This window comes from Piliocolobus tephrosceles, chromosome 9 (genome assembly GCF_002776525.5).
Source record: "Piliocolobus tephrosceles isolate RC106 chromosome 9, ASM277652v3, whole genome shotgun sequence".
NCBI lineage: Eukaryota > Metazoa > Chordata > Mammalia > Primates > Cercopithecidae > Piliocolobus > Piliocolobus tephrosceles.
Genome location: NC_045442.1, coordinates 99,508,107 through 99,533,779, shown reverse-complemented (window position 1 = coordinate 99,533,779; position 25,673 = coordinate 99,508,107). Strand labels below are relative to the sequence as shown.

General features: G+C 39.1%; 1 protein-coding gene across 1 annotated transcript in view; it reads right to left on the bottom strand.

Moving 5' to 3' along the window:
* Positions 1–23,731, bottom strand: part of KIF5B (kinesin family member 5B) — a 52,255-nt gene extending 28,524 nt beyond the window's left edge. The window contains exons 1-11 of the mRNA XM_023218198.3: positions 23,502–23,731; positions 15,329–15,416; positions 6,777–6,850; positions 5,718–5,822; positions 5,166–5,214; positions 4,547–4,602; positions 3,842–3,929; positions 3,567–3,691; positions 1,862–1,966; positions 1,415–1,560; positions 536–734 (exon numbers count right to left, since the gene is read on the bottom strand). Coding sequence (XP_023073966.1) covers positions 536–734; positions 1,415–1,560; positions 1,862–1,966; positions 3,567–3,691; positions 3,842–3,929; positions 4,547–4,602; positions 5,166–5,214; positions 5,718–5,822; positions 6,777–6,850; positions 15,329–15,416; positions 23,502–23,627 — 1,161 coding nt within the window. The 5' untranslated portion in view covers positions 23,628–23,731. The remainder of the gene's footprint in view (positions 1–535; positions 735–1,414; positions 1,561–1,861; positions 1,967–3,566; positions 3,692–3,841; positions 3,930–4,546; positions 4,603–5,165; positions 5,215–5,717; positions 5,823–6,776; positions 6,851–15,328; positions 15,417–23,501) is intronic.
* Positions 23,732–25,673: the final 1,942 nt, after the last annotated feature.

Here is a 25,673-nt window from a genome sequence, read left to right as displayed (position 1 = left end):
TTTTTTTTTTTTTGGAGACGGAGTCTCAATCTGTCACCCTGGCTGGAGTACAGTGGTGCAATCCAGGCTCACTGCAACCTCTGCCTTCAGGGTTCAAGCAATTCTATTGTCTCAGACTTCTCATTAGCTGGGATGACAGCTGCCCAGCACCATGCCAGGCTAATTTTGGTATTTTCAGTTGAGATGGGGTTTCACCATGTTGGCCAGGCTGGTCTCTAAACTCCTGACCTCAGGTGACCTGCCCACCTCGGCTTCCCAAAGTGCTGGGATTACAGGTGTAAGCCACTGCACTCAGCGTCGTTCTTTTAAACTTTTTATTCTCTGACTGTGTTATTTTCAAATAATCTGTCTTCAAGTTCAGATGCTTTCTTCTGGTTAATTAATTCTACTACTGACGGTGTCTACTGCATTTTGCTCATTTTATTTTTCAGCTCCAGGATTTCTATTAGATTTTTTAAAAATTATTTCGATGTCTATTAAATTTCTTGATCTAGTCACTTACTGATTTTGCTGAACTATTTCTACGTTTCTATGCTCTAAATCTGTATTTAACAAACTTAAGATGACAAATTCTTAAGTTATTACCATTACGCCATCTGTTGAGTTCATTTTCAAGCCACTGAATGGTGTTCCGCAGGATCTTATTTTTTTCTTTTTCTTTTTCATACTTCTTTTTCCACTGTTCTGCAGTTAATTCCACATTGACACAAACTGTGTTCTTAATTGTTTTGGCCCTAAGAGATGCAATTGGAGGAAAAAAGGGATGAGACTGAAATTATTTTTAATTTTATCTATATGGAATATATGTATATATGGCTAAGAAATTTATTCTTGTCTAGTAATCTCTTAGACTAAATACTAAAAGCCACAACCTATGAGGTTATTTACAACCCAACTAAATTTGAGTCTGCTCCAAAATCCATCAATAGCTTAAAAAAAAAAAAAATCAACAAACCACTAAAAATAAAAGACAAAGACCTATATTTTTCTAATTTGTTTGCAAGGCTGAATTAAGAAATTACTGTTGAAAGTCAAAGACGGAATCATCATTACTGACTTTCCTAATCATCTCATATAGATGTTAACCTGTCATGCATGTCTACAGGCCTAACGCAGGATTATGTTTGCCAGGCTTTTACGTCATTATTTGAGTCAAATGCTTATTTTCTTTAATACCAAATTACAGCTTGTCACATAAATTTGACTAAAATTACATCTGACTTTAATGTGTACTAAAACTTAAACCAAGCAGTATCAAAAACAGACCCACCTTGTTTTATCTGTCATCACTTCAAACTGAGTGTGTCTAGCACAAAACAATATGTACAGGTTGGAATAACAGCTCATATTTTCCTACATTTTATAAACAAAAGGTCTATCTACATTTAGGTTTTGTACTTTCTTAACAACAAACCTTTGGCCAAATAAGAGTGTAGATTTTGTTTCAGATTCATTGTATGATGATGGAGAGCAGCAAATTACAATAGTGGTTCTACAGTTGCCACCTAATGAATCTTGAAGGATTCTTGTCATTTTACTATCTCGATATGGAACATACGTCTGCATACAAAAACAAAGAAAGAAAACAAGACCAGTGGGTTTCTGTACAAGAAAATGTTATAAAAATATGCTACTTTAAATAAATTAAAAGGTTATTTCAGTTAACTATTTGATATTAAAATGTGAACTAGGATATACATACAATATTATAAACTCCCAAAAGACAACTAACTTACACATACTGATTCAAACACAGTGAATCTCTCTCTCTCTCTCACACACACACCCATGCACACATATACACCTGTATTTAAATAATGCCCCATAAGGTAACAGGGAGATAGAAGACACGTATACTCACACTACCCTCAGCCAAAGCAGAAATGACATTTCCAAGAGCAGAAAGTGACTTGTTGATGTTTTTAGCTTCATCCAACACAGCACCTTCAGCTCCAGTTTTACTAACCTATAATAAGATTTCAAAAGAATGAAACAAAATTACAAAAAGTTTCTTTAAATTTTCTAAAATTTTCATAGGTCATCAATAACCAGCAAAAAAGAAAAAAGAACATGAAACGCTTCATGATCTTATTTGCCAAGCATTTACTCTTAGGTACCACCATTTCTTGAGTACTACTCTTAAGAGTTTGATTAGAGAGACATCAAATTTTATCTGTAGTTTGTAGGTACTCTTGAAAATAACCGCTTTAAATGTAAATTTGTAGTTCATTAATCTGTTAGTCCCCTTTGCTACATTAGAAAAGAGGAACCTTCTAAAACTGGCTAATGCATAATGTTGATGTTGTAAGTATTAGAAAACAGAGACTGAGTTTAAACTCATTATATAAGCAAACCTGCTTCTTCTAAAAAAAAAAAAAAAACCATAAAGTATCTAAATATCTATGTTGTGTGGCTTTTCTTTTTTTTGAGACTGAGTCTCTGTCACCTAGGCTGGAGTGCAGTGGCTCAATTCCCACTCACTGCAACCTCCGCCTCCCGGGTTCAAGCAATTCTCCTGCCTCAGCCTCCCCAGTAGCTGGGATTACAGGCGTGCGCCACCATGCCCCGCTAATATCTATGTTAAAGATAGGTCAGAACAATAAATTAGCAATGTTGGCTTAAGAAACAGCTTAGGAGAATTCTCAACATTAGATAATCTTTGAAAGATGTGGGCCGGGCGCGGTGGCTCAAGCCTGTAATCCCAGCACTTTGGGAGGCCGAGACGGGCGGATCACGAGGTCAGGAGATCGAGACCATCCTGGCTAACACGGTGAAACCCCGTCTCTACTAAAAACACAAAAACTAGCCGGGCGAGGTGGCGGGCGCCTGTAGTCCCAGCTACTCCGGAGGCTGAGGCAGGAGAATGGCGTAAACCCGGGAGGTGGAGCTTGCAGTGAGCTGAGATCTGGCCACTGCACTCCAGTCCGGGCGACAGAACGAGACTCCGCCTCAAAAAAAAAAAAAAAAAAAGAAAAAAAAAAGAAAGATGTGTATAAGACTTCACAACAGAACAGAACAGATGTATCATTCTAAGCAGAAGAAACAAAATTAGTACAACAGCAAAAATGGTCACAGAGGTCCCTATTATAACATTCAAACTTAACTTGATATAGACTAGAATCAGACTGTATAGAATTATAATAATGAAACAATCATCCAAAGGAAAAAAGCAAGTCCAACCAAACCAGAAAAGACTAATGGACAGTTACCAGTTTTAATAGGGACCCCACTGCCAATATGGATAAAATACATATCAAAAATTAGAAAAGGGATACCTAATAAAGTTTATAACAACATATGCCAAACAAGTTCTCACCACGAACACATCTTAAGTCACAGAAACTATTTATGAGTTGAACTAGACTATGGTCAAACAACAGTAACTTGGAACTGATTATTCAGCTGATGTCATCATAAAGCAATGGTATCAGCAGTTACAAATCTCGGGTTACCAAATCCAATTTCATAAGTTTTCAAGATGCAACAACGAATCCTGCATAACTCCCAATTCAAACTAAAGTTTACAAGGATGCTTAAATATTTATCAAAATACATGAAGACTTTACCTTTTCACTACCAGCTAAATCAACCAGATAAAGTTTTCCACTCAGCTTTTGTTCCGTTTGTGTGTTCTCTTGTTTTACATTAATAAGAAATATACTGTGACTCCTAGAGCTATGTTCATTCATATCTGCAAGGAAATTACACAAATATAAATAAACATGATTTCCTCTTAACAATTTCCCTAAAGCAATCTTATAACAATCTTATAATTAATCACCTGGATAAGGGATATTTTTAAGCTGGTTTTAAATCCTAACTGGTGTTATTTTCTACTTACTTGTAACTGCTACATGTCTGTTGGATTTTCCTTCATCTATGGTATCCATAACTTCATCTGGACTACATACAAAACGCTCTGTGCACCCCTGTGAAATAATTTTTAAAAATACATTAATGTCTGGCCAACATGGTGAAACCCTGTCTCTAATAAAAATACAAAAATTAGCCGGGCGCAGTGGTAGATGCCTGCAATCCTAGCTACTTGGGAGCCTGAGGCAGAAGAATTGCTTGAGCCTGGGAGGTGGAAGTTGCAGTGAGCCACTGCACTCCAGCCTGAGCAACACAGCGAGACTCTGTATAATTAATAAATAAATAAATAAATAAATAAATAAATAAATAAAGTTAATATCCTTTAAAAATGTATTACAGGAGCTGCCAGGCACGGTGGCTCAAATGCCTGTAATCCCAGCAATTTGGGAGGCAGAGGCGGGTGGATCAGGAGATCAGGATTTTGAGACCAGTCTGGCAAACATGGTGAAATCCCGTCTCTACTAAAACTACAAAAATTAGTTGGGCGTGGTGGCACACGCCTGTAATCTCAGCTACTCAGGAGGCTGAGGCAGGAGAATTGCTTGAACCTGGAAGGCAGAGGTTGCAGTGAGCCAAGATTGCACCATTGCACTCCAGCCTGGGAGACAGAGTGAGACTGTCTCAAAAAAAAAAAGCATTACAGGGTTTTTCTAGACAACTGTACTATAAATACCTTCACATAGGGAACTCGGTTTTTGTCTTCATGAACTGAAAGGTTGGTCTTTGAAACTGAAAAAGAAAAATAAATATTAGCAACATTCTCCTAAAACTAACACTGGATGTGAAATAATTCAATTGATAGGCTTCTCTGAGCAGCCTAACAGCAATAGTTGAACTCAAAAAAATACTAAAACATTGCTCTAAAGCAGACCTTATAGACACAGTAGGAGATCTAAATAGAAACCAATGTAACAATATAGAATTTTAGGACCACTCCAACCTATACCACCCACATTTTATAAACAAGAACGTTAACCGGAAGTGGTTCAATGGTTTCCCTAAGGACAACGTATCTAATTGAGAGCTGACAGAAGACTAGAACTCAGGGCTCAGATTATGTAACTCCCAGTCCAGTGCTCTAATTACTACTTAAGAAGTACCCATAAACATCGCTTTAAACAAGTTATTCTATTTAGAGGTATTCAACTAAAACTTTAGAAGAAAAAAAATTCTATTTCCAATAACTTAAGACAGTTTCATACAGGTTACAAAGAAATAGTCTCGTATCTACTATTAAAAAGGAATTAACAGATGCTATTTAAAACTGATTAACTAGCAAGAATTTAACTTACCATCTAATAGGTCCCTTATCTTATCCAAATATATTTCAAAATATGAAACCTAAAGGGCAAATTTAAAAAACATCAATCAACTGAAATTATATAATAACTTACTCACATATTGAGGTCTGAGTGCTAGGCACTGTTTAGACTAGGAGAACAGTTATTAACATACCGGCTATAGTTCACATTCTAATGGGAAGACATAAATTAACCAAATTAGCTTAGTTATTTAAGCAGTCTTCCCACTGGACATAATTTACATTATCTTCACCCAAAATGAATTAGAATAGTTTTGTGTAGTAGAAACTTTCGAGTTCTGCAGTAAAGCAACCTCCTTTATTTTATGGAAGAGACTAAAGACTTAATTATTTAAGTTAGTTAACATTCCTGTTCACCTAATGGCAGATGAACAAGAATCCAAGTTTACTAACCTGAATGATCTTTCAACTATGCCTTTCCATAAAAATAATTTTTAAAATTACTTTAAAGAAACTAGCATTTACTTTTAAGAACAGTATTCTTGCTGTAAAATAAAATACAAACATTCCTCAAGGAATTTACCTTAATATGAAATTCCAAATTTTCATCCATGGAGTAAATATAATTAAAAATATCTTGCACTATTCTTGGAATAATTCCCATGCCTTCTGGATCATGAAGTTTACCCTAAACAAAAAACAAAACTAGACTTCTTAGACAAATTATAAAACATGAAGTAAAAACAAAGAGTTTCAATCTACAACTTACAGTCAAGAAAGGATGGGAACTGTATTTTGTGGAAACGGCTCTGTAAATACCTAAAAAATCCAATTCAACTATTACACATACACATAGTACTGTACATCAACCACATGGGTTACCAACAGATCTTAACACTTCATTTAATCACTAGATTTAGGTTATCCATGCTTGTAAAATGTTCATTGTAAAATGAACATAATCAAAAAGATTTTAGTTTCTTTCCATGTAATTCTACATTGCTCCTCCTGCTTCAAGGCAAATTCATGCAAATACTAGGATGTCCTTGTTCTCTATGATATGAAAATCAGTAATATCAATCACACTAAAAGCAGCAGTCATTTACTTAATATAGTACAGTCAAATAAATGATAAAAACGGATGCTCTTTAGCAGTGGCAGAAAATCACAGGCTGTTTTCTAGAAGCAAAGCTATAGTGGGTCCACATCTATTATTAACAGCAGCACTGATAATTATGGCAACATTCTTATCAGAGAAGAGTAAGAGGTATTTTGAGGAAGGAGGAGCCAAGGAGAACAGGAAAAAGTTATTTACACTAAATAGAATCAACAACATATAAGCATTCAAAATTTCCCATATAACAGGGTGATAGAAAATTCTTGTCTAAAATGTTCATTATTTTATGGTTATGCTAACTGATAAAACAATCTCAAATATAATCTCAAATACAGGTATCCCTTACTATTTAAATTCAGGGACTGATTAGATTCCAACAATGATGTTACATGCATATTATTAGTATGAGAAAAGGCAATAAAGAGTAAATTAAAATGTCTATGCATGGTGAAATAGTATCACAAATAATGAATGAATGCTGTATGTATTGCAAATTACATCTAAGCACAGATTATAAAATGTTACCTCCATTGTGTGTGTCTTCCCAGAGGATGTCTGTCCATATGCAAATATTGTTCCATTATATCCTTCAAGTACATCTATGAGAAAATAAGAGACTTTATAATTCAGGGGATTTTTTTCCTTAAGAAAGATTCATAAGAAATTACTTAAACTACAAGATGATAGGGTAGAGAAAAGGTTAAAAAAGAAATTACTTAAAGAATGTTACAGGGAAACGTCAGATGTTTATTCTCAGTGAGGTATAAAAGACCCTAAAAGACACACAAAGACACACACACACACGCACACACACACACACACACACGTGCACACACACACCCTCTTTCTAATCCTTGCATACTAAATTCTGTACAATAAAATATTTGTGGGAGTGGCTAGGTGCAGTAACTCACTCCTGTAATCCCAGCACTTTGGGAGGCCAAGGCAGGCAGATCACGAGGTCAAGAGTTCAAGCCTGGTCAGCATGGTGAGACCCTGTCTCTACTAAAAACACAAAAAAATTAGCCGGGCTTGGTGGCGCGCACCTGTTGTCCCTGCTACTCGGGAGGCTGAGGCAGGAGAATTGCTTGAACTAGGCAGGCAGAGGTTGCAGTGAGCCGAGACTGTGCCACTGCACTCCAGTCTGGGTGACAGAGTGAGATGCCATCTCAAAAAAAAAAAAAAAAAAAAACTTTAGCTGGACTTGAAGGTACGTGCCTGTAATTTTAGCAACTCGAGAGACTAAGGCACAAGAATCGCTTAAACCCAGGAGAAGGAGGTTGCAGTGAGCTGAGATGGAGCCACTGCACTCCAGCCTGGGTCACAGAGTGAGACTCTGTCTCAAAAAAACTACCAAAATTATTTGTGGAAAGAGTGGCAAGAAAGACTCAGATTTTCTTTCTGCTAATATGAAAGACTCCATCAAAGTTTAGTACATAAAGGATTTATAAAGACATTAAAGGAAATATATAACATATATATGTTATAAAAATATGTTATATATATGTGTGTTATATATATATGTTATAAATAGATAACAATAGTAAATTTCTTAATGATGACCCATCTAAGCAATTTTTCTGGACCCAGACTGCTTTCTGTGGTCAATTAAGAAACAAATTTTAAATTCCATTGCTTATAATAAAGAATTTCTTCTATCAGCATGTATCTCAAATGTCATTACTCTACATTCCAAAGCTTTATGTAATCAAAAAGAAAAATGTCCTCTGCCAATTTACATACAGATGAGATTTTAGAAACGAGACTAACTGATGGGTAATTAGTAGCTAATCCTCACAAACCCCTACCTTCCTCTTTATCGTACCCACGAAGTATAACACTCAGTCCTACCTCAAAATCAATTACCAAGAAGTTCCCATGAAAAATCAAAATCAATTACCAAGAAGTTTCTATGGAAAAAAAAAGTTATGAGACAGGGTCTCCCCACTGTTCAGAGTGCCATGGCACAGTAAATAGCTCACTGGTCACTGCAGCCTCAACCTTCTGGGTGTAGTAAGCTGCCTGCTTCAGCTTCAAGTAGCCAGGACTAGAGAGGCACATGCCACCACGCCTGGTTAATTCTAAAAAACTTTTTGTAGAGACAGGGTCTTGCTATGTTGCCCAGGCTGGTCTCAAACTCCTGGGCTCAACCCTTCTGCCTCAAGCTTCACAAAGTGCTGGGATTACAGGCCTAAGTAAGCCCCTGCACCTGACCCTCCTATGAATTTTTTTTTCAATTTTTTTCTAGCTTCTGACATTAACATTTAAATATATTCCTTTATTAGGTCAAAGGGGGAAAAAAGGCAATCTTTTGATTTCTGGCTTTCGAGGATTTTGTTTTTTGTTTTTGGTGATAAGAAAAGTACTATGAAATTACATTCTATTCTAGAGGAAGTCAAAATAAAAAGAGAAGCCTCTGTTGGAAACAGCATATTTAACAGTGAAAAGTAAACCAGTAAGCAAGCCAATCCTTGTTTTTATTATTTTTAAAAGAAAAAAATAACCCCAACATTGGGCACAACTAACTAGATAATAGATTTCCTACAGAAACATTTATTAATGAGAAAAAAGACATCATTACTTACTTCCCTGGGAAGATTTTAAGAGACTCCAAACATTTGAAACTTTCCTTCAAAATCTTTTCATTTTTCAGAAGGAAAGCAAAATTATTTCATGTATCACATTCACTTCTTTCTCGAAACCAATTCCACAACCCACCCCCAAAATATCTGGGTAAAAGTCTCATCCTATGTGTTCTTACAGTATCTGCATTTAATCATAATACTTACCAATGAGTATTCTGTCAATTTACTTGTTTGCTTTACTTACCACCCTGTCAACTCCTCAAGGTCAGGACTGTGTTTAACTCCTAACACAGTGCCTGGTACTCTGGAGGAACTCAAATGCTTGTTGAATATTTATTACCATCATCAATGTATAGCATCTTTCTAAAGCCTCCCTCACTCTTTTTAATATACTTTTGTCATTCCTATGAGAAACAGAGGTGGACAACTCTCAATAAGTATTACTTCTGTCATACTTTATCAACAGAAAAAAACATATTTAGCTAGTGAGATAACAGCTAAATATTTAGCTAGTGAAATCACGTTTTAGAAAAGTCACTTTGTATCTCTCTGAGCTTCAGCTGCCCCCAACAAAATGACTACTTAGGGAAAAGCTCTGAGAATTAGAAGTCATCATATGAAGTTACTATTAACATCTGAGAGCTTACAATGAGTCAGGTTCTAACTATTTTTTTATATATTATTCTATTTAATCATCACAAAACCCCCTGCACTGTACTATTTGTTTTTTGCTTTTGAGACATTCTTGCTCTGTCACCCAGGCTGGAGTGCAGTGGCGCAATCTCGGCTTACTGCAACCTCTGCCTCCCAGGTTCAAGCAATTCTGCCTCAGTCTCACAAGTATCTAGGATTACAGGTGTGTGCTACCACACTCAGCTAATTTTTGTATTTTTTGTAGAGACGGGGCTTCACCATGTTGGCCAGGCTGGTCTTTAACTCCTGACCTCAGGAGATCCACCCGCCTCGGCCTCCCAAAGTGCTAGGATTACAGGTGTGAGCCCCCACACCTGGCCTGCACTGTACTATTATTGATGAGATGAGAAAACTGAGACACAGAGAGGTTCAATAAACTTGACTGTAACTCCACAGCTAGTAAGATGAAGTTGAGATGCAAATGCAAATAGACTTGGCTCCAGAGACCTGCTCTTAACCACTGTACTATATATTCAAGGAGCAGAGGAACCAAAATAAACACAAGGCAGGCTACATCTGGAAAAACCAAAGGTGAATACAGTGGCAGAGAGTTCATGTCAGGAAGTCATGGTGGAAAAAACAGGAAATCTACAAAGACCTGATGAGATGCTTACCATATAGTGGGCACTGAATAAATAACTACTTAACACAAGGGAAACAAATCACTCAGATTCAGAATTCAAGAGAATACAAGCGAATAAATCTTATTCAAAAGAAACAATTGTATCTAACAAATCTACAAATAGGGAATGGTAACAGCCTTACATATAATCAAATTATAAACTTGTCCAGACAATTATGAGCAAGTGCAATCTCAATGAACTTGTCAGTGACCCAGAGAGTACTACCTGCTTTCAGGTCATTACTGGCAACTTGCTCATCAAATCTCTATCTCAAAAGAAATTCCAGCTGGCCCATCATTCTGCTGATCTTTGCTTCCCAACAATTTCTAACCATGGCTTCCCATCCAATCTGTTTAACAATGATTGTCCCAAGTACAACCTACCATGTATTTAATTGCTTTCCTGTCCTCACACCTCCCTAGGTACCTACCCCTACGCCATCCTTCTCCTTAAATACGTGTATTACTGGTAACTCTGCCACATTCATATCCTTGTCCAGGACAAGTCCCACCAGCTACTACATACAGTCTCCTCCAAAATGGTATACAGAGCACTTGGGTGAAGATAAAAGGAAATCATGGCCACGTGATACTGACATAAATTACAAAGGTTGCATAGAAGAAGAAAGAGATTATGATGGAAACCTTGTATTCTAACACTTGCTGGAAGTCTGATTTTGTGCAGTAGAAATAGCTGAGACTATGAGTTTATCCCAAATACAACCATGACTGATTGAATTAATAATTTCCTCTAAGAAGACAGAGGACACATGGCGAGCATGGTGGCTCACGCCTGTGATCCCAGCACTTTGGAAGGCCAAGGCGGGCGGATCACCTGAGGTTGGCAGTTTAAGACCAGCCTGACCAACATGGAGAAACCCCATTTCTACTAACACCACAAAAATTAGCGGGACGTAGTGGCGCATGTCTGTAATCCCAGCTACTCAGGAGACTGAGGCACGAAAGTCGCTTGAACCCAGGAGGCAGAGGTTGCAGTGAGCCGAGATCGCGCCATTGCAGTCCAGCCTGGGCAACAAGAGCAAAACTCCATCTCAATTAAAAAAACAAAAGAAAGAAGAAGAAGACAGAGGCCACAATTAGCAGTTGATACCTGTTTTGTGTTTAACAACTCCTAGTACCTATTTTGCAGAAGAAGAAATTGAGATTTGGAAAGGTTAGGTAACTTGCCAAAAGTCACATAGCAAGAAAGTGGCAGAGCCTAGAATTCAATCTAGGACTGTCTGATTCCTAAGATTATACTCTTACCATATTACAGAAAAGGGAACTATTATCCTGAACACAGTTCCAAACAGTAAAGCAGGATGAAGAAGGGACTGAAATTTTGAGAAAAGAAGAGAAATTTCAGGAAGCTAATGATTTCACCTTAGAACTGCAAATAGTAATAAAGCAGAACAAAAGTAATAGATGCATGTATCCTAAATGTCAGGACAACAGACTTCACCTTCTTCTTTTCCTAAAGGTTAGGTACCACTTAAAAAACAATAGATTTTGAAAAACTCTGAGTATGAGACTATTATTAAGAGACTATGTAACTAAGGATGTATGAGAGAGACAGAGAACCCATCAGAACAGCATAAGAAAGATAAAAGTCCAGGATAAGTAACTCTTAGAAAACCAAAACAAAATAAAAACTAAGGCCCTAAGAAGAACTTTTAAAGTCATATTCAGAAAAAAAAAAATGAATGAATGAATGAATGAACCTGCATTGCTTAGGAAAGACCATAAAATATTAACTGATGATATTATAGCGGAGGTACTTCTGTTTACTACCATCTTCCACAAATATGATCCTCAAAACAGAACAACAGAATAAACATCGTTGAGACAGACTTTAAGGTTGATGTGGAAAGTATGATAGCAAAAGAATGGCTTCAAATGAGCCCAAGTTTCTAGTTACTAAGGAGGATTACATTCCAAGGATAAAAATCTCACAGCTACTGTAGATTAGTTTTAAAAGCCAAAGAGAACAAAGGTAATAGAAGACACAAATGTTACATACATTTCCAAAATGGGAAAAGCAATAGATTATGAAATAAGTATACCAAAATTTCATTAAGTAAAGACTATGGTTGAACTAACCTCATTTCCTGTTTGGATATGGTTATTCAATTGGTACTTTGGGCAAATACTAGACTCATGCACCAACGCTTGATAAAAGGATTCAAGTTTTTCATCATTTTCTTGTGAGTATGTTGACAAATTAAGGACTAGCCAACTGTATAGGTAAGAGGCTCTGAGGTCGGCTGAATACCCAGTGTGATTTAAATAACTGCCAACAATCTTATTCATTTTAGAAGATAAAGCTAGGGACCATGGCCCATTAAGCACTTTATAAATGATTTAGAATCGTATTTTTCAAACTTCAATGCCTTTGACACTTTAATAGACTTATCAAATGTGCTGATAGCCAACTTACTAGATCCCCGGTAAGATATAAAAATAAAGCTCAAAATATGATTAAGAGCTAAAATGAACAAAATGGAATCTGCACCTTAAAGGTTTGCTCTCCAAAGTGCAAGTATGGGGTGGGGTTTAAAGTAGGCAGCAAGAGATACAAAAACGACCTGCATATTCAAATTGCCCATGAATTCATGAATCAGTAACTTTCTATTAGTTAGAAAGCTAATGTAATTTTAAACTGTACTGATGAGACAGAAGAATGTCTCAATCAAAGAAATTGCGTTCTATGATAGATCCCTCTGGAAAACCACATGATGCTTACAACATGATGACCCTGTTCCTCTTTGCTGCAGTCATTTACACAATTACAAGTGTTAATTCTCCTTCATTTTACTAAGATTTCAGTACCCAGTTCGCTCCCTTTCACCAATACCATTACTGCTGTAATACAACAGTATTGGTGGTTTCAAAGTCCGTAGCAGATAATCCTACTAAAATACCCTGGCCTCTCAGCTCCTCAACCAAATTTTCTGCAATCTTATTTATTCTTTCATTTTTATTTTAAAAACAGAGATGAGGTCTCGCTGTTGCCCAGGCTGGTCTCAAACTCCTGGCCTCAAGCAATCCTCCCACCTCAGCCTCCCAAAGTGCTGGAATTACAAGTGTGACCCACCATGTCTGGCCTTATCTTTCTTTACTACCTCAGAAGCCAACTCCATGACAACTCCTTTACCTTTTCATTACTAACTGCATTGCTTCCGTAATCTCAATTTCAAGTACAGATAATACTCAACTTACAATGGGGCTACTTCCCAAAAAATGTATTGTAAGTTGAAAATACCTTAAGCTGAAAATGCATCAAACACATGTAACCTACCAAACACCATGGTTTAGCACAGCCTACTTTAAAAGTGCTCATAGGCCGGGCGCGGTGGCTCAAGCCTATAATCCCAGCACTTTGGGAGGCCGAGACGGGCGGATCATGAGGTCAGGAGATCGAGACCATCCTGGCTAACACGGTGAAACCCCGTCTCTACTAAAAAAAATACAAAAAACTAGCCGGGTGAGGTGGCGGGCGCCTGTAGCCCCAGCTACTCGGGAGGCTGAGGCAGGAGAATGGCATGCACCCGGGAGGCGGAGCTTGCAGTGAGCCCAGACTGCGCCACTGCACTCCAGCCTGGGTGACAGAGCGAGACTCCATCTCAAAAAATAAAATAAAATAAAATAAAATAAAATAAAATAAAAGTGCTCATAACACGGACATTGACCTACAATTCAGCAAAACCATCTAACACAAAGCCTATTTTATAATAAAGTGTCAAATATTTCATACAATTTATTGAATACTATACTGAACGTGAAAAACAGAATGGTTGTACAGGTACTAGAAATACTGTTTCTACTGAATGTGTATCGCTTTTCCACCATCATAAAGTCAACAATTTTAAGTTGTTCTGAGTCAGGGACTGCCTGTATTCACCTTCTATTACTCCATCCAGTACCCTGATTCCAACAAAGCTTTGACCCCACTGAGATCTACAACCCACTAATGTCATCAACTTTTTTCACTGCCCTTTAGCCTCCCTCATATCCTTATTCCTGTAACTTAACCACCTTAGATCCCATAGTCCACCATTATAATCACTCCTTTGACTATTTCCTCAATTCTCTTGTCCCCCACTTCCCTCTTTTGTACTCAGCTAGCAAAACTCCAAATGGGCAAAAATTCAACTCTTTCAGCAGCTAACCTCGCGTGGGCCCTTAATACTGCCTGGCAATACTCTTACACTGCCTGAACCCATCCATTTCATGCCTTTTCCTAGAACCTCTTCCCCCTTCCTCATCTCCATGATGACTCTCCTCCCTGTATTAGACAATATGGAATTGATATAATGAGTACACCCACATTTTCCCTCCCTCACATCTATAGACCTTTTTCTATAACTCCACTTTATCTCCTGCTACTAGGATGAACATCTGTGCTCCTATGCTATCCTAATCCATCTACTTTTATACTGAATCTCAACTCCTCAAATGTGGTGAATGCCACAACACAGATTTTGCCTCAATCTAAGAAGCAGTTTTTAACAACTACAGCTGTAAAAAAAATGAAATAAATCATATCACAAAGTAATAGTCATTCCTTTGATTAAACAGATTTCTACAGTAACTGGAAGTAACTCCAGATAAACAACGAGTACTCTCTAAGCTTTAAAATTCAATGGTTTTAGAAAACATAAAATTATAAATATCCTTGTATAAGTTACAGTATTAACTTTTCTCACATACTTTTCTCACCCTTGGCACATACTTTTCTCACCCTTGGCAACCCTTGTTAAATTCCTTTGGGGAAGGAATAACAATGGAATGGAAGAATGATAGACTGCCATTTTCCACTACTTTTTAGAAATGTGTCTAGCCATTTTGTTTTCATTCTCATGCTGTTCTCTTTCTAGAATTGCCACCTTGGAAACTCTCCCAGGAATATCTAATAGAAATGCATCTCTCAAGAATAAGTGTGTAACATAGTTCTCATAATACCCTTAATTAGGTACTGTATATAATTAATCATGGAATTTCAGCAATAGAATATTTACTAATTGTATTTGACCTTTTTATTATTTAAACAACTTTCTTCTGCAATTAACTTAGAAGAAAGGAGCATTAAAATGAAAAAGAGAAAGTTGAGTAAGTAGAAAAGATCACAAACTTATTTACTTATTGCTGAGACAACTCAGCAGGTTAAATATATTTACCTTTAACAATCTTCTTTGCACAGTCATTATACACTTGCTCTTGGGATGTGCTTGACTGGAACACCCGATCAAATGCATAAGGCTTGGACTGAAAAACAAAAAAGTGTTTCAACTATACAAATTAAAGGTAAAGGAACCTTTCTAACCTTTACAGATACCATCATATATTTAATCTTCAAAATAGTATACCTAGTATGCATAATTTAATATCATTGAATCTTTGAAATGGAAGGGATCTTAGGAATCACCATATACAAACCCATTAGAATAAACTCCAGGAAAACATGAATGGTCTTTAGTCTTTGCTGCAATCCCAGGGCCCAGTAATCGCAATTGTAATTCCCAGTAATTATAATTAGCACTACTATGGCAGCCAAATATTGCTGAGTGATTTTTATTTTTTTAAATACTTATTTAAAGACAGGGTCTCGGTTCTGTCACCCAGGCTGGAGTGCAGCGGCACAATCACTGCTTACTGCCGCCTCAACCTTCTGAGCTCGCCTCAACCTTCTGAGCTCGAGAAATTCTCCCACCTTAGCCTCCTGAGCAGCTGGGACTAGAGGCATGTGCCACCATACTATGTTGCCCAGGCTGGTCTTGAACTGTTATGCTCAAGAGATCCTCCTGCCTCAGCCTCCCCAAGTGCTGGGGTTACAGGTGTGAAACACCATGCCTGTCCTGCAACAGCTTTTCAAACATTCTTTCATTTAACAAATACTTACGGAATGTGAGATGACATGCTAGAATGATAACCAAGACAGATTCCCTCTGTGCTTTAGTGGACCGTAAGTAATAGTGGGGCAAACATTAAACAATTAAGTGATCAGAATTCTGACTCATACAATTGAGTGCTATGAAAGCGCAATGAGAGCATATAGGAGGAGAACCTAAGTCTATGGGAAAGCAGAATATCAGGGAAACACGCTTAGAGAAAGAATATTTAAGAATGGAAGAATAAGCAGCAACTAATTCATCATCACTCTTTCCAGTACTACTCATGAAGGATGAAAAAGGTTTCGAGTAGGAAAGTAGTCTAGGCATTGGGAGGATGCTTAAAGATCCTAAGGCAGAAAGAACAGTATAGAATGCAAGAAACCAAGGGAAGTTGTTAAGTTGAAGTACAAGGAGCAAGGATCAAATGCAAGTATCAAAACAGTTAAAAAGACATCATCTTATTCTGAAAACAGCTCTGATCTTCTGGACCCCAAAAATGATATTGGGGACTCCATGGACCACTCTTGGAGAACCACTTATATAGTCTGAGGAGCCAGAGGTATTGAAAAAAAATCAGTGGTGTCCATGCAAGTCAAAAAAAAATAATTCTCAAGGAGGGAGTGATTATGTCAAACATAGTTGTGAGGCTAAGACAAAACTAAAAAGTACTCAATGACAAAGGTCAGATTGGAATGGATTGAAAAAGAATGGGAGGTAACCAAGTGGAGCAGAAAATCCGCTGTATGTCTAAGAAAGTTTTTTTTTTTTGTTTTTTTTTTAAAAGACTTGTAAGACCTGAGGAAGAGGAACTTTATTTTTATTTTTATTTTTTTTTTTGAGACGGAGTCTCGTTCTGTCGCCCAGGCTGGAGTGCAGTGGCCAGATCTCAGCTCACTGCAAACTCCGCCTCCTGGGTTCACGCCATTCTCCTGCCTCAGCCTCCGGAGTAGCTGGGACTACAGGCGCCCACCACCTCGCCCGGCTAGATTTTTGTATTTTTTTTAGTAGAGACGAGGTTTCACCGTGTTAGCCAGGATGGTCTCGATCTCCTGACCTCGTGATCTGCCCGTCTCGGCCTCCCAAAGTGCTGGGATTACAGGCTTGAGCCACCGCGCCCAGCCAGACCTGAGGAACTTTAAATGCTTGCAGGAACAATTTAATAATCTAGGAGAAAGAGTAGGTATCCGAAAACAAGTGGTAAGGGGTTCTACGTATTTGCAAGTATCTGCCTGCTCTCTAGTTTCTTCTAAAGGAAAGAAAGGAAGCTGGTCCCTAAAACACAAAACAATCACGACCCCAGAAAAAGCCCTTAACATTAGAAAACACTTTCTAGGTCTTAGCTGAAAAAGACCTACCACACTCCACATCCCCACCTCAAAGTCTGAAATAAAAGTAACAATGAACCAGACACTCCTAAAGCTGTTCCCAATTCCCCTTTCCCTTGCTACCTCCCAATAGGCTGGAAAGCCAAATACCTGCTAGCCTAGTCTCCCTGCAACTAGTAGTCACATGACCAAGCTCTGAATAATACGAAGTGGTAGTCTGTTTGAGGTCTCTGAGAAGGGTGTTGTTATCCTGATAAAAAGGACCATCTCAGCTGAAACTGCCCTTTCTCCTTCCTGGAATGAATGCCTGGAGCTGTAGCATCCATCTTGCAAATATGACAAATAGGATGATGAAAAGCAACAGCTAAGGATGACAAAGTATAACAGAGTGAGGAACCGTGAAGGACCTATATTCAGGCTTTCTGTTATGTGAGAAAAACATCCTCTTATTATTTAAGCCACTATTAGCTGTTGGTTTTCCCTCTAAAGCTGAAAGCATTACTGACAGATATAATAAGCTCATCTCACTTTGGCATCAATTTAAAATAGGCATCAATGTCTGATTATTCTTTAGTTATGACATATGTGAACATATCCTTTTCTTAGATGCTACTGAAACAATTAACATTCAATTCTACAGGTGTGGCTAAAAGAAATCTATTGTTTTACTGCTGACACAAGATATATTCATGGTGAACAATTCTGAAAACAAATGTTAAGTACAATCAAATTAACAATCACCACCCAGAAATGAACCATACTAATAGTTTTTCTATGCAAAAATAATTTTCCCTTCTCATTTATTCAGCAGACATTCATTTAGTGACTATAAAGATATGAGATAGTGTAGATGAGTAACACAATTTTAGAAATAATTAGCACAGACTGTAGCGTTCAAAGAGTAATAGAGGATAAGGCCAGGCAAAAACCTGAATACTAAGTTAAGCTGTATACTTGGATCTAACGTAAGTGATCAAGTGATGTCAGCTGAATTTTATATATACACATGCGTGCGCGCGCACACACACACACACATATATATTTTTTTAAAACAGTCTCACTCTGTCGCCCAGGCTGGCGTGCAGTGACGCCATCTTAGTTCACTGCAACCTCTGCTTCCTGGGTTCAAGTGATTCTCGTGCCTCAGTCTCCTGAGTAGCTGGGACCACAGGCACGTGCCACCACACCTGACGAATTTTTGTATTTTTAGTAGAGACGAGGTTTTGCCATGTTGGTCAGAATGGTCTCAAACTGACCTCCAGTGATCCACCTGCCTGAGCCTCCCAAAGTGTTGGGATTACAGGCATGACCTACGATGCCTGGCCTTAATTTCTACATCAATAGAAAATAGTGCTCCTAAACCATTTACCAAGAGATATGCCAGACAATAATGTAAACAGATTCACAATAGTAAACAGTTTTAGTAGTAAAGCCTGCCTCAAAAGTACTTTATGAAGCTGCTTACTCTTGTTACCAACTCAAAGCAAATATATAAACTACCACTACAACCTTACTAAAATAATATAAATGGCAACTATTAAAAGGTAACACACAAACATAAAAATAATTGAGACTGGAGTGATTTTCTAAAAGTTATTGTTCAATAAAAATTAACTCAAGTGCTTAGCATTAAGTTGACAAAACAGTCTTCTTATCTTGATTGCAAATCCAAATTATGATTTTGTAATATTAAGTAAGGCAAATGTTTTAATTAAAGCTCTAGCCATAAATTAATGACTGACTCTGGCTTCCTAGAATGAAAATTGACTTTGTGATACATAAAGATTATTTCTAATGGTCTATAATTAAGGCATATCTCTATTTTTCAAATAGATTAAACAAAGAAAAACTCACCTGGACATCTGTATTTTTCAAACCTGGTTTTAGCCTCAAAATTTACATTATGTAACTTTTAATCCCATGTATCTTCAAAGATCCTCGAAGTTTCAGATTTCAATTTTACTAATAACTCCAAGTCACAAGATGCATTCACATCTGAATGACACTTTAAGGGGACAAATCAAAAAGGAGTAAATTGATCTCGACTGCATACCTTAGGTTTCTTAAGGGAAGTGATTCCTGTTTTGAGTATGCACCAACCAGGCTGAACACCAAATTTGGTTATGAAGGACACCCTTCTGGCAGGGATATGTCTTTCTCTGGAATTCTGAATAGCCGATTATTTCAGATCACTTGGGAGTGTATTATATTAGATTTTCCTTAGTTAGACACTACAGTGGGCTAACATTCCTCAACTGTAAAAGTATGTGATGATGGTTCCTTCCCTCCTCCCCTTCATTTTTCCCTCTTAAGGTAATCAAGAAGGTCCAAACACCAAATCATTCACTTGAAAAGGGAGAATCTTGTTTTGCTTTAGGCAAGGAACTGGGCAAGATTATCTAATTAGTTTTATTCTCTTCTAGTTTCTCTGAACTACCACAACTTGTTTTTGGAAGCCTTTACGGTGTACCATATAAGGAATAATGATTTGTAAAGATACTTAATGATGCAAATAACCATATTCTACTTTCATGGTTCATAAACAGGTGTAATTTTTTATTGATTTTTCTTCCTGGCGTTTTTAGCAAGCTCCTAATTTTTTCTATCATTTTTTTTTTTTTCTGGTGTTTTCAGCAAGCTCATTTTAAAGACATAAACTGTTTCCCTTGTCCTCCTTGTTTTGCAGGTAACAAGTTCTCTAATTTAAAGCAAATAGTTTATATCACTTATAGACTTTCTTAAAATAATTCATTTCATTCAATGTTACATTTATAACACTTCACAAGCACTTAATTAAAAATAAATTCTGTATTAAAGGCTGTACAGCATACAGACAAACACTATGAAACTGAAAGATTTGCCTGCCATGGTGTCATATTAAAATCACTGATTACATGAGTAGCAGGAAAAAAGTTTAGACAAAGTATTAAAAACTGAAGTTAGAAGAAAATCAGAATCCTTAAAAATTACTTTCTCCATGAGCACTGATTATGCTTCTAATATCATAAACTAAAATATTCTCTCAATTTTGATCTAAATAGAAGATTGTGTACAAAATATTCTTAAATCATGTTTTTAAAAATTGAGTTTTAAATGCTGCATTGCAGCAATTCTCTCCTAAACCGTTCATTATGAATCAGGATTAGAAACCAGAAAAAAAAGAAAAAAACAAACCGAGAAGATTTTACCCAGAGATTTTCTAATTCCACTCCTCCTGGCTGCTCTTATAACCATTTACAAAAGGAAGTAATTCATTTAAAAAACTAAACAAAAATATGAGACCTCAGTAATTAATGTTGTTACTATAGGCAAGAAACTAGTTTCTGAAAACAATGAACCAAAACATGTTGCCTTTCATTTTTTAAAGCTGTTATTTAGTTGTAATGTATTTTTGCTTACACTTTAAAAAAAAAAAAAAAAAAACAGGCCGGGCACGGTGGCCCACACCTGTGATCCCAGCACTTTGGGAGGCTGAGGCACGTGGATCACCTGAGGTCAGGAGTTCTAGACCACCCTGGCCAACACGGTGAAATCCCATCTCTATTAAAAATACAAAAATTAGCTGGGCATGGTGGCGTGTGCCTGTAATCCCAGCTACTCGGGCAGCTGAAGCAATAGAGTCGCTTGAACTTGGGAGGCGGAGGTTGCAGTGTGCTGAGATCATCCCACTGTACTCCAACCTGGGCAACAAGAGCAAAACTCAAAAAAATCTCAAAAAAAAAAAAATCAACCAACCAAAAAACAACTAAAATGCTTATCAGTTTACCTAAAGGTTAACTGTTCATTATACATTCACAAACCAACCTATACATTTATTCCTAATATTCTCGTTTTATAGAGTACTGAAATTTTGAAACAGAACTTAGAAGCAACTTTTCCCCAATGGAAACCTAGAATAAATGTATGTTTCCTTTATTCATTTTCCTTTAGTTCTTTCTTCATAGTTTATGTCATATCTGGGCCTCATCAAAGGTTACCTTCTAATCTTAATACATTTTATGAATCCTAAATTTTAGCATTCCAACAAAAAGAATCATAGTGATAACTACAGATCTGTGTAAACACAAAATCTGAATAAGACATTCTTTTTTTTTTTTTATTTTTTATTTTTTATTTTATTTTTTTGAGGCAGAGTCTTGCTCTGTCGCCCGGACTGGAGTGCAATGGCCGGATCTCAGCTCACTGCAAGCTCCGCCTCCCGGGTTTACGCCATTCTCCTGCCTCAGCCTCCCGAGTAGCTGGGACTACAGGCGCCTGCCACCTCGCCCGGCTAGTTTTTGTATTTTTAGTAGAGACGGGGTTTCACCATGTTAGCCAGGATGGTCTCGATCTCCTGACCTCGTGATCCGCCCGTCTCGGCCTCCCAAAGTGCTGGGATTACAGGCTTGAGCCACCGCGTCCGGCCTAAGACATTCTTAAGACAAGTGTAAAAGGAAAAATAGGTTTGTTATGTGCCAACCACTGCTGAAGCTGATCAGGTACTGTAAATTACAAAAACTCTTAAGAAACTAATGGCCTCAAGTGTGACAACTAATCTAGGCCTTGAAAGCCTCCAGACTATATGCAAAATATACCATCCTAAAGGAAAAGGATTACTGCGCTTAACTACTCCTACTCCGCCTCTGCCGGCCTATGATGTCATTTACACAAGAGTTTTTCTTGTGCACTTGTTAACAAAGAACTGGCCTGCCGGTCTTTACACAGTTAATAGTTGGCAGTTGTTAGTGGCCTAATGACTTGCTTGCCAAAGGCCTACCAAGGAGCTAAGACATTCATTTTTCGGAGCTGAACTTTGGAGAAACTTTCACATCAAAATCCTAAAGAACTTTAGTCTGTCTTCAATGTCAATGCTTTCAATCATCCTTGTCCCATCTCCTGTGACCTCTGCCCTATTTCCAAATTAAATAGCTCCATAGTTATTAACTACAGAATGACATTAGAGGAAAAATTAACATATTAAAATTTCATACTACGGTACCAATGTAGAAAGTTAGTTCTACTACATAGCATTGCCAAGAAAGACCAACATAATTTAGTCACAGTTCACTGTTTCGTATGCCATACTTTACAATTAATTTTTAATCTCCTTCAACTAGGAGTGCTATTTTCTCAGACCTTTCAATGCCAGAGATCAGACCTTAAAAAACCCTCACATTCTGGTCTCACTGACAATGATCACTCAACTCAGTTATGTTCTACATTATAAAAAAACAGTATCTCACTATTCTTGGGATTACCAAAGATCAATTTTCTTCAAGACAGACCTTAATTGCAGAAGTATGAATCTAATACTGGTCAATTTTTATCTTTTTCATAAGCTTGTTTTTATAATACTTTGATATAAAAACAAAAAGCTGATACTTTTTCCTAGGCTGTTATCCCATAAAACCTAGCAAGAGTGCGATTTGTCTTTCGGAGCACTTATCTGACCCAACCAAAGTCGGCTAGGTCTGCTAGATTAAACAAAATTGATCATTCCGATTAAAAAAAAAAAAAGCTCAACTATTTCTTTCTACTATCATCCATTTACCATTTGTAATTGTTAACATGAAAAGTCATTCACCACTCAAAAAGTGGTGGGTGAAAGTTTGAGGTGTAGATAATATTTGTAGCTGTTTGGTGCTTTTTCCTTCTCCCGGGGAAACAATACGGTTCAAGGACTGGTTATGTTTCTATAAAACTAAGTATCTTTACTAAAGTATAATACGGCTTGTCTCAGAGCTCAATATCCCCAGCTGAACTTTATATAAGCATTACATATTTTCTGAATGGCAAATTTGGGGTTAATCCAAAACACCAACAGTATCCGTAATTGCACACACAGAAACGCAGACAAATGTGCACAGAACTTGCTCCCCGGACGTTCCTCCGTTGCCCCAGGTGGGGGAGTGTCCAAGGCTGAGGCTGGGCGCCTCCCGTCTCCCGGCGCCGAAGACTGGGGTGGGGGCGATCCCGGAACGCACGCGAACCTGCGCAGTCTCCCTCCACTGGGTTATCTGAACCGGCAAACCCCGCCGGGGAGGGCTGGGGACACCGCTGCTCCCTTTCAATTCTGCACCCTGCCACCTCCCTAAACTCTCTGCACAGCCCGGCCCGAAGAAGCCGGAGGAGGGGTGCGGGCGGGGGTCACTCACCGCGATCACGACCGTGTCTTCTCCCTGAAACTTGGCGATGTACTTGTCGCCGCGATTCACCTCAGACTCGTTGAGAGGTCTGAAGCGACACATCACTTTGATGTTGCACTCGGCCAGGTCCGCCATCTTTCTCGCAGCCGGGGCCGGCGGCTGGGAGCCACTCCCGGCTGCTCAGTCTTGCAGGGAGCGCGACGAGGCTGAGGGCCTGGGGTCGCTAGGGCCCTGAGAGGCAGCAGTCAGCTGCGCCGCGCAGCGTTTCCCCGGGCGGAGGCGGCCGGGGAGCCGGGACTCGAAGAGCCGGCGCCGGCAGCCGTTACCCTAAGGCTCACTTCCGATCCATCATGGCAGCCATGGCGGCGGCGGAACCGGGGAGAGCGTCCGCGGCTCCTCAGCTACGCCCTCGACGGCCTGGGCGTGCTGCGGAGGCTGGGGAGGTTCTGGGGGCCGAGAGAGTGGCCACCTTCTTCCTCCTTGCAAAGAGCAGACCGGGTCTACCCGTCTATCCGCTCTGCTGTCCACTGGCCGGGTGGCCGCCTGCTACCCGATTGCTCCAGAGGCCGCCGTTGGGCGACTGGGCGGCGTGGGAGGAGGAGTGCGCAGGCGCGGTGGGCCGGGAGGCCCGGCGACCAATCGGTGCCCGCGCTCGCACCCGGTCGCCGCGGCCGCGCCGCCGGTTCCGCCACCACTCCTGGCCCGGAGTCGCAGATTCAAATTTTACAGCACTGCCTGTCTCGCAGAAGTGCCTGTGGACACAGGGCGGCAGCTCCCAGTCGCCATCCCAAGCCGTCGAAGAATCCCCCAGAGCGTATTTAGCTTTCTTTTCTTTGGGGGAGAAAGGTTTTGCTTTAACTACTTAATGTCGTTTGTTTAAATAAATCACTAGGCTGGTCCGGGTGCGGTGGTGTTTGCAACTAGTTGATGAGAGCCAGAGATTTGTTTCTTCTCCACTCCCACTGTGTCACATGACCAGCTTTAAAATTAAAAACATAAAGTACTATATTCCTAAAAGGAAGTGTTGCTTTCATTTTTTTCTGGCGGCGGGAATCATTCCCGGCCTACCATTTTAGAGCGCGTTGCCAGAAAAGAGATTTCAATGAAGGGTAACTCTCCTGAGAGTGGGATGTGGGGAGACAGGAATAAGAAAGAAAAAGGAAAATTTTCCTGAGGAATGAAGAAGGTTGCTGAAGAAATGTGGAACAGTAGGGTGAGGAGGGGGAAGAGCCCTCAGCCCCCTTCACACAGCATCTCTGTCACTCCATCTGCCCAGTGCCTTGCATCCAGCCCGCACCCTCGCCGCTCCCACGCAGTTCAGCGAATTCCCGCCGCTTCGCCCGCAATGAACATGCGGAACTCATCAATCCCAATACTGGAGGAATGACTGACCTGGAGCATAAAGATGGTGTTTATAAAAGGCCTAGGTAAATTTGTGCATTACATATCCGAGGAAAACCACTCCATAACTGACTTTGCCTTCTAGTTTTAGAAGATGAGTACCATAAAATTCCATGGGGAAGTGGATCTGAGGAAGTGGCTCTGAGGTGCTGTGGAAGAACTGCAGTAACAACTCCTCCCCCGGTCCCCAATTTCTGTTCGTAAAACGAGGGACTGAACTATGAAAACCTCCAGGGCTCCCTGTGCTCACCCAATCATCCTAATACCTCCAGAAACAAATTCAGAGTTCAACAGATTCAGGTTTATTAATCCACTGCCTTGAAGAAGAGCTCAAGCTCAAGGAACCTTAGAGCATCTCCAAAAGAACAGATGGAATTAACCCGGGGCTTTCTGGGAGGTGTGGAGTTCTGATAACATTTCAATGAGGCAGTGTTTTGAGAGGCCCCAAGCAATGCAGAGCTGCAAGTAAAGGCATTAACATCAGACCTGGCCGGGAGTGGTGGCTCACGCCTGTAATCCCAGCACTTTGGGAGGCTGAGGCGGGCGGGTTACCTGAGGTCGGGAGTTTGAGACCAGCCTGACCAACATGGAGAAACCCTGTCTCTACTAAAAATACAAAAGTAGCTGGGCATGATGGTGCATGCCTGTAATTCCAGCTACTCAGGAGGCTGAGGCAGGAGAATCACTTGAACCCGGGAGGCGGAGGTTGCGGTGAGCTGAGATGGCGCCATTGCACTCCAGCTTGGGCAAGGAGAGCGAAAATGCATCTCAAACAAACAA